This window comes from Musca autumnalis, unplaced genomic scaffold (assembly GCF_047663935.1).
Source record: "Musca autumnalis isolate F117 unplaced genomic scaffold, ASM4766393v1 scaffold_3, whole genome shotgun sequence".
NCBI lineage: Eukaryota > Metazoa > Arthropoda > Insecta > Diptera > Muscidae > Musca > Musca autumnalis.
This window is the reverse complement of record NW_027411866.1, coordinates 264,261,007-264,279,594: the sequence shown is the minus strand read 5'-3', so window position 1 is coordinate 264,279,594 and position 18,588 is coordinate 264,261,007. Positions and strand designations below refer to the sequence as shown.

Genomic DNA, 18,588 nt, shown 5'->3' with positions numbered 1-18,588 from the left:
GGATATCTCAGGAAGTTAATAGATTCCTCGGAATTCTTGGCTCAAATTACATACAGAAGACCTTGAATTGTGTTTTAATATGGTGTTATATAATCCTTGGACACCAATTGAATCAGAAATGTGAAATATTCTGTTAAAAACCTGCTCCCAAAGCATCAAAATATAATCACTACCAAAAAGCATGAAATTTACACTGTGAACAACGTAGTTTTCGTATTATAACCATTACCGTCAATATAAGGTCGGAAAGTATCGGATAATTGTACATTTCTGATTCAATTGGTGTCCAAGGATTATATAACGTCATATTAAAACACAATTCAAGGTTTTCTGTATGTAATTTGAGCCAGGAATTCCGAGGAATCTATTAACTTCCTGAGATATCCCAGGAAAAATGTGAATTTATCGACACCCAGCAAGGTGTGTTATGACCAAGGTCAACTAAAAAGCTTTCTAGGATCTCAAAATCTATAATCTGACACTAATATTGTGGCTTTTGTATAATCAAATACCTAAAACGGAATGAAATCAGCAAGGGTCCCCTTTAACGAGCTATACAAGAAGTTTGGCATTAAATAACGGCACTTAACACCCAAAAATTATTTTTTTTTTCTCTTAAATATATCTCTGACACCCAGACACATTCGCCAAAACAATCAAATGTATAAATTTTGCTGCTAATTCCATAAATTGTACGATAATACTCATATTACCTTGGGGCGTATGTATACTTTTGTAAGTATCATTTTTTGGTTTTTGTAAAATTTACCGTTATTTATATTATGGAATATACTTTTGTTGTATTAAATATTGTTTATTAGTGAGACGAAATAAACCTGTGTACTTGGAATTTCATAAAAAGCATTATTTTTCTAAAACCCGAGATTTATGGGGCGTACGTATACTTGTGTAAGACTGTGTATGTATACAAACAACAAACTACATGTGCGTCACAACGGAACCACAAGTGATATATTTGAAACAAATACAGGTGTTAAACAAGGTTGTCCGTTATCCCCACTCCTATTCGCCGTAACATTGGATCAAATCATGCTACAACTTGAAACGAAGAAAAGGGGAATCGTCTGGAATTTGCACCGAAAATTAGAGGATCTTGACTTCGCAGATGACATCTGCTTATTATCGCACAAATTCACCGATATGCAAGAAAAACTCAATGAGCTCGTCGAACTGGCCAAAAATGTGGGTCTAGAAATCAACATAGACAAGACAAAAGCAATGCGAGTAAATAACACCACAAATATGCATATTCACATTGAAAACCAACAAATTGAATACGTATCGGTTTTTTGTTACCTTGGTAGCGTAATGGCGGAGGATGGAGGAATCGATGATGATTTAAAAAACCGACTCAATAAGGCGCGCGCCGCTTTCGGTCGGCTAAAGAAAATATGGCGATCAACACAAATTTCAATGAAGGCCAAATTACGAATTTTTAACGCGTGTGTAAAATCCACCCTACTTTATGGTAGCGAAACATGGAAGACTACGTCACATATAATCCAAAGACTTCAGACATTCGTGAACAGATGCCTTCGTATAATTTGTCGCATATTCTGGCCAAACCGAATCACAAACACTGATCTATGGATAATGAGAAACGAGGAACCCATAATCCGCCAAATAACAAGAAGAAAATGGAAATGGATAGGCCATACACTACGGAAGCCACAGTACAGCATAGCTAGAATGGCCTTGGAATGGAACCCACAAGGTATCAGACGTCCTGGGCGACCAAGAAACACGTGGCGAAGAACGGTCCTACATGAAATCGAAAAGCAAAATACAAATTTAGATAATTTAAAACATATTTGTAACGATAAAGTAAGATGGAATTCTTTTGTAGAAGCCCTATGTTCCCAAGTGGAATAAATAAAGGATACAAAAAATAAGTATATCCTATCTAGTTCGATGAATCGAAAATAAATTTTAATAATCTGGAGGTCGTCTCTTTTTGTAACACGTGATTAAGAATGCCGTTATAAACGATACGATTCCCCATGACGCACCGTTAATCCGGTTACGAACAGTATGCCTCATGTATATATGACTGTACACTTAAGCTGAACATTTATACATACGCCCAAGGGCGTAGATCCTGGCTAAGGAAAGGGGGGGAAAGACCTTGTTTTTTCGTAATATGTATAACAATTCCATACAACATTTTAAGGCGTGTTTTATTGTGGATTTGGTTATTTTCATATATTTTTCTCCTATGCTTGTTCTTTTCAATTTATAATGTGATATTTTATATATGCAGTTTGAAAAAATCAAGTTTGTATGCATTAGTTAGAAAAAATGTGAAAGTGTTATTCTAAAGGACAATTTTCCGGCAAATAACAACTTTTATTTAGCTAAAACATTTGAAATACAATATATACGGTATTGTTTAGTGATTACAAAAGAAAATTTTCAGATAGGCTTTGGTATTAACGAAATAGACCTCGATGACTGTCATTTTTGCTTGCCAATGTGTACTATACTTTACAAGTAAACAGTATCAGTCGGCTTTGCCGACAGATATATACCCTCAGCCTGTGTGAATTGAAACCTTCATATATGGACAATATAGAATCGCCTACACAATCAAAATATTTTCCCCAATAATTTTATTTTCATATTTTGTAGCCTTTTTGGACGTATGAACTTGCCGACAAAAATATATTTGGATTAAGGCTTAGGTCTCACATTCCAAATTTCATCAAAATCGGAGTTTTGGGCAGCAAATACGTGAAATCGGACGAAAATGTATATGTCAGCTAGATCCAAATCGGATCGTATTTCGATCAAATTTGGCACATTTATTTTTAGGCCGAATTCAGTAACACATACCAAATTTCATCAAAATCGGACGTATATAGCGTGTTTGGTGTAGCAAATACGTCAAATCGGCCGAAAATATAGATGGGAGCTATATCCAACTCTGAATCGATTTCTATCAAATTTTGCACATTTATTTTTAGGCCAAATTCAGTAACACATACCAAATTTCATCAAAATCGGACGTATATAGCGTGTTTGGTGCAGCAAATACCTAAAATCAGCCCTAAATAGATATAGGTGCTATATCCAAATCTGAACCGATTTCGATATAATTTGGCACATTTATTTTTATTCATGCAACACTGAATTCAAGTGAAACAAAGCCAAATGGAATAGGTCGACATATTTAAAATATGTTCCCAGTACGAATCCGCTCGCGAGCCAGTTTTTTGTTGATGTGGACAAAAGTTATGGCGGTTTTATTTTCGTTTTAAAGAAAAAATTATTATAGAAACGCTAATTATTTTACCGCGAGCAATTGCTACTAAAAAGTTATCTGGAAGTGGCTTGAGTTAGTAGATTGCATAATATTTGTTAAATGTTACTCGGTACTCGCGAAATGTATAATAAATTGATAAATTATTGAATGTAAGTCAACTTTTTCAAAATAAAGGTCCATTTACCCGCTATAAAATTACGAAAAAATTCATATGGAAGCAAATCATACAGATTGGTATTATAGTTTCGATGTCACAGCCAAAATAAACACATATTTTGGTTAAAAAATAATTTTTTATTTGAAAAAGTATTTTTTCATATTTATTATGTAGTAGAAAATTCATTTTGCGTAAATCTCCCATTAAAATACACATTCATATATGTAAATGCTTTCCTATTGAGGAAGATAATTGGGTTGCTGAGGATATATCTCAAGGCTTCTGAAATGGAAATAGAGGTCACAAAACCCATTTTAATTTATATGCATTTTAAAATACGTGTAAATCGCGTAATTATCAAAATCATTTTGTCCGCATGTGATTTTCATGTACAGCAAGACTATATCTTTTAATTTGTATATGTATATTTTTCGAAATTTAAAAAACCTATAAAATATCGAATACAATTTTTGTCCGCATCCGATTTCAATGTCCACCATGAAAATCTACATCGATATATATCTATTTCAAGGCGATCAATCAAGAACCGTGGATGCAGCATCCCACACTTTTTTGGGATAAAATTAATGTAGCTCCCTTATCATTGAAGTTTTCAAATCTCTGTTTCCGCTAAAACGAAAATGATGTACTAGTTGTTTCATTGCAGTGGAAACGAACCCCAGAAAACGCGATAAAATACGCGATATTTTCGAAAACAATTTTAGGTGATTTTTACACTTTCGAATTTCTCGTAACTCGCGTTTTAGTAGATGGATTTTCACGGGGAATGATTTATTGGATCCGGAACGAAAAAACTAAAATGTACAATCAAGTAAGAGGAATTTGAATGACAATTGTAAAAATTAGGCCCGAAAAATATGAGTTTTAGAAAAAGGTTCGCACAAAAATTTCCTTATTTGGATGCAGATTTCTATGAAGCTGTGTCGACTACATTCACGACACATATATCAAATAACTCAGAATCGCGAGTTCTACAATCCTATACGAGTATACGATGTTTTGAAAAACGTGTTTGCGGAATGAAATTATAAGTAAATGTCAAAAAACACTGTAAATTTGGTAGAAGCAGACCAAATTCTGAAAAGTAATACATTAGTGAGATTATCAATTATTATCACCTTCTTGTAATAAAACAAAAAATATACACTTTTTTTATCACTCTTTCACTTTATTCACGAGTTCACTTTTGAATCTATCTTTAGACTAACTTTACAATAATTTTACTTGCTATTTATATATTTTTTCTTAACTTAGAACAATATTAAAATGTTTATGTCAACCACAATTTCACCGAATTAATTTTACAAGTTGACAAATTAATTAGAATTTTGTCTGCTGAAAAGAAATGCTAATAATGCAATCTTTAGGCAGCGCGTTTATTTGAACGGAAGTACAACCTGAATTACTATTGCAAAATCGAATGTTATTTCTTCTTTTGTTTATGGATGATGAAAGTTAAGGTGGCATGTGTACTTGTTAAAGAGGGTATGTTTGTGTGTTTGTTCTTTCGTTTATTTAAGCGGAAGAACAAAAAGAACTACAAAAATGATTTTAGTTTTTATTTCATTTAATTGTAAAAATTATGAAAATTGGGTTGCGCGTGTAAGGGAATTTTAGGAGACATGATTCTGTTAAATAATATTTGTAGGTGTTATGAGAATATTGGATGGTACTATAACACCCCCACTGCTAGTTTGAGGCTCCGACGAAATTTTTATGGTTGACATTTTTCTTGTTATAAACATTATAGTTAGACAAATAATAATAATAAAGATTGTTAGATCTATACTTATCCCGATTGCGTTTGAATTTCTGTAGTGGTATATAATTGATTGAATAGTTTCTTCATGTTTTAGTTGTTTTAGGTATAATGATTCTAATTTAAGTTTTGGCATTTGATTTGGGTTTTCTTTGACCTTAGTTATAATGTTTGGTAGTATAAATTTGTCATGTATTCTGATTTTAATGTTATGGTACGTTTTGTTCAGGGCTATGATTTCACAATAGTGAATAGTTTCTTCATGTTTTAGTTGTTTTAGGTATAATGATTCTAATTTAAGTTTTGGCATTTGATTTGGGTTTTCTTTGACCTTAGTTATAATGTTTGGTAGTATAAATTTGTCATGTATTCTGATTTTAATGTTATGGTACGTTTTGTTCAGGGCTATGATTTCACAATTTTTAAATCTTATAATGAAAGTTCCTGTCATACTTATAATATTTTTATTGCAGTTATGTGTTATGCTTTTGAAATAGTTTTGGAAGATTATGGTACCTGAGACAATTTCGGTGACAGCAGTATGGTTATGTTCTTCCATATTGCAATATGGTTCTTTAAAATTTATGATATTACTCAAACATGTGTCATTAATTTTTACCAAATTCATTTGCATATTATTTTTTATATTTACATCGAAAATATTGTTGTTGATATCTATTAGAACTTCATTTCTATTTAAAACTATTGATTTATTATGATTGTTTGGAATGGGTGTAAATACAATTTTTGATAGGATATTATCCCAGTAATTTGGAATTAGTAAAATAATTATAATATTAGTATTGTCAATAGCGACTGCAACCTTTATGTTTGTGTAACTGTCAAAGTCATTGATTAAGTCTAGTTCAGTTTTTGTTAAAATATTTGAGGGAATGATGCCTAATTTACTTGAGAATATTATTTGTCCGATATTGTCTATGTGATCTTTTAAAAGTGAGATGTCATTGTTTATTTGGTAGATTTGTGTTATGAATGAGATTTCGTCTTCTATTGTTGCAATTTTATTTTGTAGATAGTTTTTAAAGTTGTTGAGGTATTTTTCTACTAAAAGTTGTTTCTGGTTTATGTGATGGGTAATATTTTGTATTTGGTCGGATATAAAATTATTGACGTAAGTCAAATTGTCCATTCTGTTGTTCAATGTCTTCTGATTTTTATACAGTGACTGCAGGGAGTTGTTAATTTTTATTTCATCGTCATTGTCCATTGATCCAGTTATAAATTTCAGACCTGTGCCTAGTATGTTTATTAATCCCCGTTTTGATCTGAAATGTGGATTAAGATCTTCTATTTTGTTCTTTAGTAAAACAAAATTTTTGTTTGTTGTGTCCAGTAGGGTTTTTGTTTCAGTAGTTGTCACGTTCAAGGAATGTATATTTTGTAGTATTAGATCTAAAGTTTGTGTGTAGTAGGTCGTATTGATGATGTGAATTATTTTATTGTAGTGTTCAATTACTTTTACTTCTTCCGTCTTAATAGGTATATATCCATTGTTGTTTGTTAGGTCCTGGATGTCGATAGTTTGAGGTGTCCTGTTGTCTTGCTTGCAATGTGTTCTCCGTCTAGTTTTATAGCATCTATTTTCCTATACTTGCGGTGGTTTTTGCCACCTCTTATTTCTCTTATGAAATTGGTCCCTTCTTCTAGGTCTACATCTCTCCTGTCTTCGTTCAACCTTCTAATATATTTTTCCTTCTTTGAGACCGTTTTCTCATAAATGTCCAAGTATCTATCTTCATGAATTTTTCCATTAATGAAATCTATGGGTTTGATGCCAGTAGTACTATGTATTGTGTTGTTGTAGAATCCTATTATTCGAAGTATTTTCTCTTCTATGGTTTCATCTTTATTTTGATCGTTGTGCCTAAGGAGTCTAATGTGCTCATTAATAGTATTGTGTAATCTTTCTACATCAGCATTATGTGTATGATTACTGTTTGATGTAAAATGTATGTCGATGTTTTCATCGGATAAAAATTGTCGCATTGGGATGGCTTTAAAGCCAAGTTCATTGTCAACGATAATCTTTTCTACTTTCCCATAGGTGTTTATATATTGTAAAAGTTTTGTTTTAAATTCTGTCCACGATCTTCCGAGTAATTTATAAGCCACAGCAAATTTTGAGAATTTATCGATAATAGTCATAAAGAGACATTTTTCTAGTGTATAAAAAACGTCAATATGTATTATTTCACGTGGTTTGCTTGGAGTTTCTGTGATTTTAAACGGAATTTTTGGAGGGTTTCTGTCATATTTTTCTAGAGCGCATATCTCACAATTGTTTATGAATTGAGTTATTCTTAATTTCAGTTTGGGGTTATATATCTGTATTTTTAGTTCTTCGAATACAGCCTGTATTCCTCTGTGATTTTTGTCTAGGTGTTCCTTTTGTATGAGTTCTGTCAATTTAAGTTCGTCTTCGACATCTTCTAATTTCTTAAAGCATCTGATTATTCTAAAGCTTTTATTCTCTGAGAACATTTCTAAATATGTGTTACGAAATGTGTCGAAAAATTCAGGATCAATTATAATTGCATTTAGATGATTTGGGTCAAAATGGTTTTTTAATAGGGTGATTGCATATTCTCTGTCAAGAGTTTTGATTCCGATAGTTTTCCTAACATTTTTGAATATATTTTCTGTCTTGATTTTAGCTGAACCTGACAAGATTTTCTTTATTATAATCTGAGTTTTATACGTATTAATGGGTGAGTTACTTTCTTTGATGACTGGGTCCTCAAATAGTGTCAAATTAATGTTTGGAAGTCCTTGTTCGATTCTAGATAATGCGTCGGCATTGCTATTTTTCTTTCCTTTTTTATATTTTATTTCGTAGTCAGAGTTTGGTTCTTTAATCGAGAAAAGCCAAGTCAATGGTCTATGATCGGTTTCGATGATGAACTTACGTCCGAAAAGGTATGGGCGGAAATATTTGGTAGCCCAAACTATTGCTAGTAATTCCTTTTCAATTGTACTATAATTGATCTCATGCTCATTGAGTGTCCTGCTAGCATAACAAATTGGGTGGTCGTCTTGAGAAAGTATTGCGCATAGCGCAAAGTTGCTAGCGTCTGTCGTCAGAGTGAATTTCTTGGAAAAGTCTGGATATATAAGTATTGGGTCGTTTGTTAGTAGCAATTTAAATGTATTAAAGCTGTGTTGATATTGTTCATCAGTAGGGTCAATTTTAGCTCCTTTCTTTAAAAATACGGTCATTGGTTTAGCAATCAGTGAGTAGTCCTTAATAAACTTTCTGTAATATCCTGTGAGCCCCAAGAATTGTTTAATTTGTTTTGCAGTTCTGGGTAACGGAAAATTTATAACACATTCTATTTTTTTGGGGTTAGGTTTTATACCATTTTGTGTAACAATATGCCCAAGGAATTCGGTTTCTCGTTTGAAAAATTCGGATTTATCTAGTTGTATTTTTAAATTAGCTTCTTCAAGTCTGTTGAAAATTAGCTTTATAGATTCTGTATGCTCTTGGAGGGATGTGGAGAATATTATAATGTCGTCGAGGTAGACCAGACATATTTTATTAATATATTCTTTAAGAATTGTATTCATTAATCTTTGGAAAGTCGCGGGTGCTGTTTTCAACCCAAATGGCATTCTCAGAAATTCGTAGTGGCCTCCCTCAACTGTAAAGGCTGTTTTGTGTATGTCTTTCTCGTCTACTTCTATCTGATAGAAACCTTTGGCTAAGTCGATTGTTGTAAAATACATGCATTTCCCGAGTTTATCAAGGATTTCGTCGATATTTGGGATTGGGTAGCGGTCGTCGATGGTTACTTCATTCAACTTTCTATAGTCCACTACGAGACGCCATTTCTTTTTGCCACTTGCATCTTCCTTTTTTGGCACTATCCAAATGGGTGCAGAATATGGGGAAGTGCTGTGCCGTATGATACCGTTATCCAACATTTCTTGAATCTGATTTTCTACTTCTTCTTTGTGAATATATGGATATCTGTACGATTTAGAATGGATAGGGATATTGTTTATCGTATTTATTTTATGTTTTATAGCATTGGTGAAGGTTAAGTTTGAACCAGGTTGATAAAACAAGTTGTTATATCGTTTAATTATATTCATAATTATGGTTTTCTCTTCCAAATTCATATGAGATGTACGAATTTGGTCCAATGCCGGTTCTCCTTGTTGGAATTCTTCATTACATACACAGAAGTTTTTTGCATCAACTGTGGTAGAATCAGTAACTCTTACTATGTTAGAACTATTTATAGACGTTTTTATTTCAAGCTTGTAATTTTCAACATTGTATAATCCTTCTTTGAGGACCAATTCGCCCTTGTCATTTCGTTGTTCAGAAATATGAGTTAGTCCATTTTTTTGACCAACTACAAATTGAATGGTTCTAGTTTTTCCATATAAAAGTGCAATTTGTTTATCGTTTATTTTTAACGTATCATTAGTATAGTCTATTACTGCTCTAAATCGTTTCAAAACGTCATTTCCTATTATCCCATCGTAGAAATCATGGAACTTACATTCAATCAAATTTATATTGTCGTTTGGATCACCAATTTCAGAAAAGAGTGGAACTCTATAGATAGTTGTAGTTCTCACATGATTTTGAAGAGTCCTGAGAGTTAATGGTCCAGTTTTAATCTTCCATTTGGGATTGCACAGACCAGGGTTCACAATGGAATGTGTGGCTCCCGTGTCTATTAAAAATTTTAGTCTTCCTTTTACTATTATATGGGGTAACTCTCCGCTAAGGCCTGTATATGAAAATTTTCGGGTGTGTCAAAATACTGATCACAATTTTCTCCGTTATCTGCCTCTTCAGAACTCTGTGGTAATTGGTTTCCGTATGAAATTGGGTCGTCGCAAAATTCTTCCGTCGGTGGAATGACGTACTCATCTACACCTATAGTCTGTTCAATATTATTTTGAACCATATTTATATCCATAGGCTCTGGTCGTGGTTGGTTGTTTGACTGGTACGTGTTTGGTCGAGGTCCGTGGTTTGGTTGTGGGTTTTGATAATTTTGTGACCAAATACGTTGTTGGTTATTCCAACTGTTCCCGTTATTTTGACTAAATCTAACGTTATTTCCTGTTGTATTATTTTGTCACGGAACATAGTTTTGTCTGAAAACTTGATTGCCATTTGTGTTTTGTTGAACTCCTCTATTGTCTTGTTTTGTCCTTGTATTGTTTGTAGTTTGTTTACTATTTGGTCCGAATACTGTATTTGAATTAGTACAGTATGCGTAACCGGACTGAAATAAGATATCCATGGCATCTTCTAAAGATTCAGGATTCCTACATATTAGAATCGTTTTCATAGGCTCTGGCATTTTTTCTTTGAAAATGCTGAGAGCTGTTCGCATATTATTTCTTGCGCACTCATTTGCTGCTTGCCCAGAACCTACTACAGTAACAGTTTTATTATTAAGACTTCTCAGATTCTGTTTTATGTCCTTATAGAACTCTGCACAATTTGTTTTGAAAGTAGTGCTTTTAAGTTTGTCAAAAAGTTCTTCCAAACTGAGTTTTTCTCCGAAATTATTTACCAATACGGCTTTTATTTCTTCCCATGATTGAGCCTGACAATTTATTTATAATTTCTCTAGCCTTTCCTTTCAATTTACTCTTTATTATATCACTAAAGAGATATTGGGATAATTCGTCGTATGCCCTTAAAATAGGGTAAACTCTTTCTATCAAATTTATGAATGTTTGTAAGTCACTTCTGTCTCCACTGAATTCGGGTAATCGATCTAAATATTTCAATGGATCGATACGAACAGAGAGAGGGGCATTTGGTTCTACCATTTTTCCGACTTTATGTTTTAATTTCCTGTCTTAAAGTCTCCTACGTTGTCGTCTTCTATTTATACGCCTATTCCTACTAAGTCTTTGTGGTCGAATAATGTTTTCTTGTACGTCAGTGTCAGTAGAATATCCGTCGTTTGACTCAATACCTGAGTCGAGTGGTTGCGTTGGTTCAATAAAAAAAAATTTCGATTTCTAATTCCAAATCTGAGGGATAATCAGAAACTGATTCTGAATCACTCATAAGAAAATGTATGTGTATACCAAATGAAGTGTTAAGCTTAAATTTAAAAATCTAAATATAAGTAAAATATATATTATGTAGAGGAAAAAAAAATCTTACATTGATGTAAGAGCTGGTTTCCTGGTGCTGCAATGGTCTTCTTGGTTTTCAAAGTTTAGTTGAGATTTTCACGTCCTTTGTTGATTATTGCCTTACAGGTTCGTTGGTTCTTGTTCTTTAGGTCTTCTTTAAATTTGTTGTTTCAAGGATTTATTTTTGTATCGTCTTTTGCTACGATTAGGTTTATTGGAGTTTTGGGTTTGTATTAACTTTTGTAATGCTCAAAAAGTCTTTGTATTAAAGGATCTTCTATATCCTTGTCAGAATGTTTGCGAGGATCTTGTCTTTAAGGTCCATTAAATCACGTATATTTTTTTTTGTATTACAGGATCTTTTCCATCCTTTTAAAAGTGTTCAAGAGGAATGTTATTTCATATCCTTTGTAAAACACGTATATATATTTTTAGAGGATCTTCTGTATCCTTTAAAAGTGTTCAAGAGGAGTTCCCTTTTTTATTAAAGGATCTTCTGCAACCTTTAAAATGTTCAGTAGGATCTTTTATTTAAGGTCCTTTGGAACTAGGGACTTTTTTAATTCCTCTTTTTTATTCACTCGCGAAATCCGCAATTAAACGTTAACACGTATATATGTACGATACATATATTGCGGATCCTACCGACTGCGCCAATTATTATCACCTTCTTGTAATAAAACAAAAAATATACACTTTTTTTATCACTCTTTCAGATGATCACTTTATTCACGAGTTCACTTTTGAATCTATCTTTAGACTAACTTTACAATAATTTTACTTGCTATTTATATATTTTTTCTTAACTTAGAACAATATTAAAATGTTTATGTCAACCACAATTTCACCGAATTAATTTTACAAGTTGACAAATTAATTAGAATTTTGTCTGCTGAAAAGAAATGCTAATAATGCAATCTTTAGGCAGCGCGTTTATTTGAACGGAAGTTCAACCTGAATTACTATTGCAAAATCGAATGTTATTTCTTCTTTTGTTTATGGATGATGAAAGTTAAGGTGGCATGTGTACTTGTTAAAGAGGGTATGTTTGTGTGTTTGTTCTTTCGTTTATTTAAGCGGAAGAACAAAAAGAACTACAAAAATGATTTTAGTTTTTATTTCATTTAATTGTAAAAATTATTAAAATTGGGTTGCGCGTGTAAGGGAATTTTAGGAGACATGATTCTGTTAAATAATATTTGTAAGTGTTATGAGAATATTGGATGGTACTATAACAATTATCCTTATTTAGTTTGCTTCTACTTTTACTTTGACAGGAAAATCGGAAAAAGTTTGGTTTATTCACCAATCAAGAAAAAACAAAAAAAGACACGTTGGATTCAACCCATTTTTACCTAACCAAACTCTTTATTTATTCAAATGAATACATGCAATAATTACAACTAATTTATCGGCAAAATATTATACGATATAAAAAATTGCAATTTATCACTTTCTCACTTCCATCACTCACTTCACTTACTCCGCTCTCCGCATTTTGATTTTGTTTCTTCTTACACAATATTTTTCCTATTATCTTCCTACCACCAGTTCAGATTTCCACATGGACTCCAACTTTACGAATTTCTTGTTTGTGAATTATTTTCAATTTTATAAAAAATGGAAATTTATACTCTCTTATTTCGGGAACTACAAATCGACTTGCTTTTTAGGGATCTCTAGACCAGATTAAGGCAATGTGATTCACTTGAGCGAGCTCGCAAATTGTGGTGGGCGAGATTAAATATACGTAAGTCACATTGCCATACTCTGCTCTAGGGAATCAAATGTAACGAAAGGAGAGGAGACACTTTTTCAGGAAAATATAATTTATGCGTTATTAATTTTTTTTAACCCAGATATGCCCATTGCTTCATCGTGATCATTTTAAAAGTATTTTTATATTATTTTAGAAGCAAATGTGAAATAATAACAATATTTTTATATGTTTTTTAAACATTTTTTGAAAAAGGTGGTTTGGACACATGGTTTTATCATATAACTGGGAGTTATGGGACACAAAACATTTGACATATAGTCCAAAGACACCTTTTCGGCATCTAGTTAACGTTTTTTCGTAGTAGGCTCCACATCGTGTATGTTTTCGTTATAAAACTACCCAATAATTAATCGGTCATAACGCAAATCATTGTAAAAACTAAGCGATAGGTGGCAACTTCGATGAACTAGACTTCAAAACTCAAAAATAGTAGCTCAAAATAATGGAATCACATAATATCCCAAGAGCTACAGATGTGTACTGAGTATATCACCAAAATAAACGGTACTTTGATAAACATAACATATCAAATTAGCAAGAATTTTGTGTGTCCTATATATAGGACGCTGGGCATATCTGGGTTAAGTTATAACATTTTCTTTCCAAAAGTCGTTACTTCTTTCTTTTCAGATTCTTGCTCTTTTTCGGACTTTTTGTTCAAATTTCGAGAAGCGACATTTGATTGTTTCCATTCTATGTCAGATTTAGAACAGACAAGGGAATGTTTATAATACCAAAGAGTGCAGTACGTTTCTATTTTTAGCTCGATGATTGGGACTTCCTTTTTATTGCAGTGAACGGCGTTTCGAGCTAGGTACAACACCAATTGTTTAGAAGTCGTACTTGTATGATATACAGGATGTGTAAGACAACATTACGACGAGAGTTTCGACTCTCCGACAACATCAAGCCTATTGTAAATAATAAACCTTGTATAGCTTTAAACATATATAGATAAATAGAATATAAAGGTGTGTAAATTAAAAACAAAAACATAATCTTTATTGGATCGATGGAATGGGTTCAAATGCTGATGAAAACATCGGATCTTTCACGGTTTACTTTGCATGGGTTCAAATGCTAATGAAGATATCGTATCTTTCACGACTTCTTTTGCATGGGTTCAAATGCTAATAAAAAGATCGGATCTTTTTATTCTTCGTTTGAACCAATGCAAAAGATGACATGAAATCACGTCATCGCATAGAACTCCTTCCTTCAAATTTTGCTGGCGACTCATACACTCCGAATCCAACTCGCAGTACTGTTTGAGAAAATGCAAAAATGCGAATGCGAAAAACATATCTAAAAAAGCTCGGCAACATTTTAGCTGAGTCCTGAAAAATTAGGATAAGTAGAAAAAACTCCACCTCAGTGGTTGTTGTTCCCGCTTATTTCTATCTTAATTTCACGAGTAGACGTTTATGGACTCTATGACATTAAACACTTTCTAAGGACTATGCCCAAAAATTAATAACTTCTGTTGGCACAGCAAAGGCAAACTTATGAAAATTCAAAACTTTTGTTTTCTGGAAAACAAGTAAAAAAGTATCAGTCGAGTTTGCCGACAGAGATATACCCTCATCCTGTGCGAGTCTTTAGAGAGATCGAATACGGGATACATAACCAAAGTCTTTTTCCTAAAAACTGTGTAGTCAAGGAGTATCAGAATTGTATGGTCTTTTTGGACCGTTCCCCCTAATCCAAATTGTACCTTATTTAGTACGTTTCGTACCCATATGTACGAATTTCGAAAACTACCTCCATATCTCAAACCTACACTCCAACAGTAATAGTAATTCCAAATTTCAGAATTCTAACTTTATCGGTACAAAACCACCTCCTTATATCAACTCATCTTCTAAACCTTGATTTTCATTCCAAATTTAAAGATTTTAGCTCTATCCGTTCACGTAATACCAAATGGTATTAAATTTAGTAACTTTTAGTAATTTTCGTACACTTATAGTTCGAATTTCCAAAAACCCATTGGTACACCTTTCTAACTCTCCATCAGTGAACCTCATTCCAAATTTCAGAATTCTAGCTCTTCGCGTTTGCCTAATACTAAGGGTACCATATTTAGTACCTTTTAGTACTTTTCGTACCGTTCTAGTTCGAATTTCCAAAAATCCAGCCTTATCTGACACCTTGGGACCAAGAGTGACACTCCCTCAAAATTTCAAAATTCTAGCTCTAGCCGTTTAGCCTGGGCGTTGATTATGAATCAGTCAGTCAGTGAGTCATCATTACTGAACTCTTTTATAAGTATAAATTAATATTTAAGGAACCGCGACAACATATTGAGGTAATAAGTGGTTGAGGTAATAAAACACAAAAATGGCAATCGTTTGATACAAAAAAGTCAAAATCGATTTTTTTAAGATACGAGGTTGAGGACGTAAGATATCGATATGCTTTTTGTCAGTTCCTCTCCTCCTATGGTTAATAGTAAAATTAAACTGTATATATGCACTTTGTCCAATCTTTACTTTTTTATGTCTTTCGTAGAGGTGTGATACCCATTATCGGCCCCGTTCCGACTATACATGTATAGCCTTTGCTTACTTGTTTCAAATATACAAAAACAAATTAATCAACATTGACGTCGTACTGAAACCTAACATTTGCTTCAATACAAACCTAATATTACTGATGTTTGATAAGAGTGCTTAGTTGTTTTTTTTTTTTTTTTTAATTTCCACTAACAGATAAATTTAAACAATAACTTTTGTGTCTCATATTAGTACTCGACATCGTAATGGACAGTAATTTCTAGTATAATATCTTTTGTTCAGTTACGACGGTGCGTGTATCACATTGCGAATTCAAATGTTTCACCGTAATTTTAAAACCGTAGCTATTGTTATAACCTCAAAACGAACACGCTGTATATTATAGACGTTTCCCAATCAAGCGCATAACAATGGATGTTTTGATTAACTGTGGGGAGATGTCATTTGGTAACTAGTAGCTTTTGATGTTATTTCGCAATGTATATAAACTGAATTAATTTCCAGAGAGTTTTTGAAAGCATCCGTTATGGAGATAGTGTACGACAAGTCAGTTATTGTCATACCGAAGCATTTGTCATTCGATTTTTTTGAAGAAGTGCTGGAAAATTCCCTGCATCACACCAATGGCCAAATACAGAAAATAATTGTCAATATGGGCAGTAAAGCTGGTGACAATTACTGCAGTTTTATTTATCGGGTCGAAATTAAATACAAAGAGAGATCTGATACCAGTCAGGATTGCAGTTTTGATCTGCCCGTCATAATAAAGAGTACGCCTGCTTCTCCTTCTACAGATTTCTTGGACGACATGGAAGTTTTCCTCAAGGAGAAAATATTTTATTATCATGTTTTGCCACTGATGGAGAATTTGATGGATAAGAAAACCCGGTTCGGAGCAAAGTATGTGTATAGAAGTATATATCACAACACATACTAATGCGTTTTTTTTTAGGATATTCCACAGTGTGAGGCGCCCAGTAAACACGTTTGTATTCGAGGATCTTAACGCATTAGGGTATAAACTTGCATCTAGGGAAAAGGGATTGGATGAAACCCACGCGCTCATGGTGCTGAGACGGCTAGCGCAATTCCACAGTAATTCGGTTGCAGTTATGAAGAAGGTAAAACATTTCGTTCGATAGTGCAGTATTTTCTTCTAATAAACTCAATTTCAGGATCCGACGCTATTGACGTGCTTTAAAAACGGCATTCTTGCTACAGCCGCAATTCGTAAGGAAAAGAGTAAATTCTACGGATTCATTAAAAGTAGTTGTGAAGGTTTAATCGATTTGGCAAAAACTTGGAATGGCTATAAGGAAATTGTACAGAAAATGGAAAAGTATTCTGCAAATTTGCAGGAACATTTGCTAAAGATGCAGCAACCCTTTCCAGGGGAGTTTGAAGTCCTAAATCACGGGGACCTCTGGGTTAATAATGTAATGTTCAAATACGACGTAAAGTGTGCTCCCTCAGATATGGTTTTTCTTGATTACCAAATGAGTATTTGGGGAAGTCCAGGAATCGACCTCAATTATTTTTTCTACACTAGCCTTTCGCCGGACTTGCTGAAATCCAAGAGGGAATTCTTCATCCGATTTTATTACAACGAACTGAAGACAAATCTCTCGAAGCTGCAGTTTGCTGCTGATGTCATACCGTCCTACGAAGAGTTGCGAAAACAAATCACTCGACGAGAGCCGTTCGGATTTTTTGCTAACCATGCCATATATCCGATTATTAGCATTGATGAAAAGCTAGCAGGAGACAGCACATTCGAAAATTTCGCTAATCCTGAGTTTGCGAGAAGGAAGTTCAAGCAAATTTTTTCACAGCAAAAATTGCAGAAAATGTACGCGTATACTTTATTGCATTTCAACGAAATGAAAGTATTCGACAAAGGCGGAATTCTTTAAAATACTACTTCAATAAAGTTAAACACATACACACATACATAGGTGTTGGACAGTCAAACGTGTTGGTAGTTTATTTGGCATAACAGGAGACGAAACACATATACATACATAATATAACCATATGATATAACAAATTATATAGTGTAATGATCAGCAGGACATCGGTATTCTGTGTATCAATTTATTTTCTTAATTTTCAGCAGGATATCGCCATCAATTTTCAACAAGAACGAATTTGGATCGAGTTTATTTTCCTCGCCATTAGCAGAGACAAGTTCAAATTCACGTATCAGTTCCACCACAGCGATTTTAACTTCCATTAGCGCCAATTTCATTCCTGCAATACATATTAATGTAATTCTAAGTCGAAGTCCACGCTAGAGTGGGTTCATTGAAACAATGTTATGAAATTATGCGTCCTTAATGCGGCCCATACACTGTGGGCATTCAGACAACATTTGTAATGGTATTTGTGTATTTTGTTTATTTTCAATGTAATTAAAAAACAATTTTGGAAAATATAAAATATTGTTTGTGAGGAAATAAAAATTTCTGAAAACTTCAAGTAGAAACCGTATTCTGGAGGAAAATGAATCATTTTTTGAATATGGATTGGAGGAATGCCACATACTACTCAATCACACACGTACACAAGAGGTTAATCGGCAGCAGCAGTTTTGTAGTACGAGTAAATGTATGGGCCGCATAAGGCAAGTTTACACTCACGTTCTTGAATCCACTGGATTTCACGAAATCTTGAGATACACCTCGGTAGATGCATACGCGCAGCTGATCGAACATGATTTTCCAAACAAGTTGTAAATTGAACTTGTCGTTAAGCAAAATAGAACTTATAAAGCATTACCATTAATAAGTACGGGGTCAGAATGAAACATTAACATTGTATACAGAAACCGAATTTAATTTGTTTACCTTTTACAAATGTTGATATTTTATTATTTTTTTAATGTAGACAATTAAAACTTGGCCAATTTCCAGATAACGCCAAAAAATATAT

The 18,588-nt window shown here is 33.3% G+C and overlaps 2 protein-coding genes and 1 long non-coding RNA gene across 4 annotated transcripts in view; 1 reads left to right on the top strand and 2 right to left on the bottom strand.

Moving 5' to 3' along the window:
* Nucleotides 1–4,605: 4,605 nt before the first annotated feature.
* LOC141399539 (uncharacterized) lies at nt 4,606–15,705 on the bottom strand. The gene is made up of 2 exons (XR_012411864.1): nt 12,029–15,705; nt 4,606–11,811 (listed from the first exon to the last, which is right to left on the bottom strand). It is a non-coding gene; the product is annotated as an uncharacterized lncRNA (long non-coding RNA).
* Nucleotides 15,706–15,747: 42 nt separating this feature from the next.
* On the top strand, nt 15,748–18,147 carry LOC141399538 (uncharacterized). Of its 2 annotated transcripts, none has more exons than XM_073978488.1 (4): nt 15,748–16,104; nt 16,162–16,557; nt 16,610–16,778; nt 16,833–18,147. In XM_073978488.1, exons 2-4 carry the CDS (start codon nt 16,184–16,186, stop codon nt 17,568–17,570), a joined length of 1,281 nt encoding a protein of 426 aa, XP_073834589.1. In that variant the 5' UTR covers nt 15,748–16,104; nt 16,162–16,183; the 3' UTR covers nt 17,571–18,147. The 2 variants fall into 2 exon arrangements, with proteins under 2 accessions (XP_073834589.1, XP_073834590.1); XM_073978489.1 differs by having other exon boundaries at nt 15,943–16,104; nt 16,162–16,545.
* LOC141398502 (probable cytochrome P450 28d1) overlaps nt 17,745–18,588 on the bottom strand; it is a 55,595-nt gene continuing 54,751 nt past the window's right edge. The window contains exon 7 of the mRNA XM_073975788.1: nt 17,745–17,907. Within this exon, the coding sequence (XP_073831889.1) occupies nt 17,747–17,907 (161 nt within the window). The 3' untranslated portion in view covers nt 17,745–17,746. The remainder of the gene's footprint in view (nt 17,908–18,588) is intronic.

What these genes read in the sequence shown, in the direction of transcription:
- LOC141399538 (XM_073978488.1), top strand. Translation starts at nt 16,184, where the DNA reads ATGGAGATAGTGTACGACAAGTCAGTTATTGTCATACCGAAGCATTTG. An exon ending in AAAACCCGGTTCGGAGCAAA is followed by an intron (nt 16,558 to 16,609) that starts GTATGTGTATAG and finishes GTTTTTTTTTAG; the next exon opens with GATATTCCACAGTGTGAGGC. An exon ending in CGGTTGCAGTTATGAAGAAG is followed by an intron (nt 16,779 to 16,832) that starts GTAAAACATTTC and finishes ACTCAATTTCAG; the next exon opens with GATCCGACGCTATTGACGTG.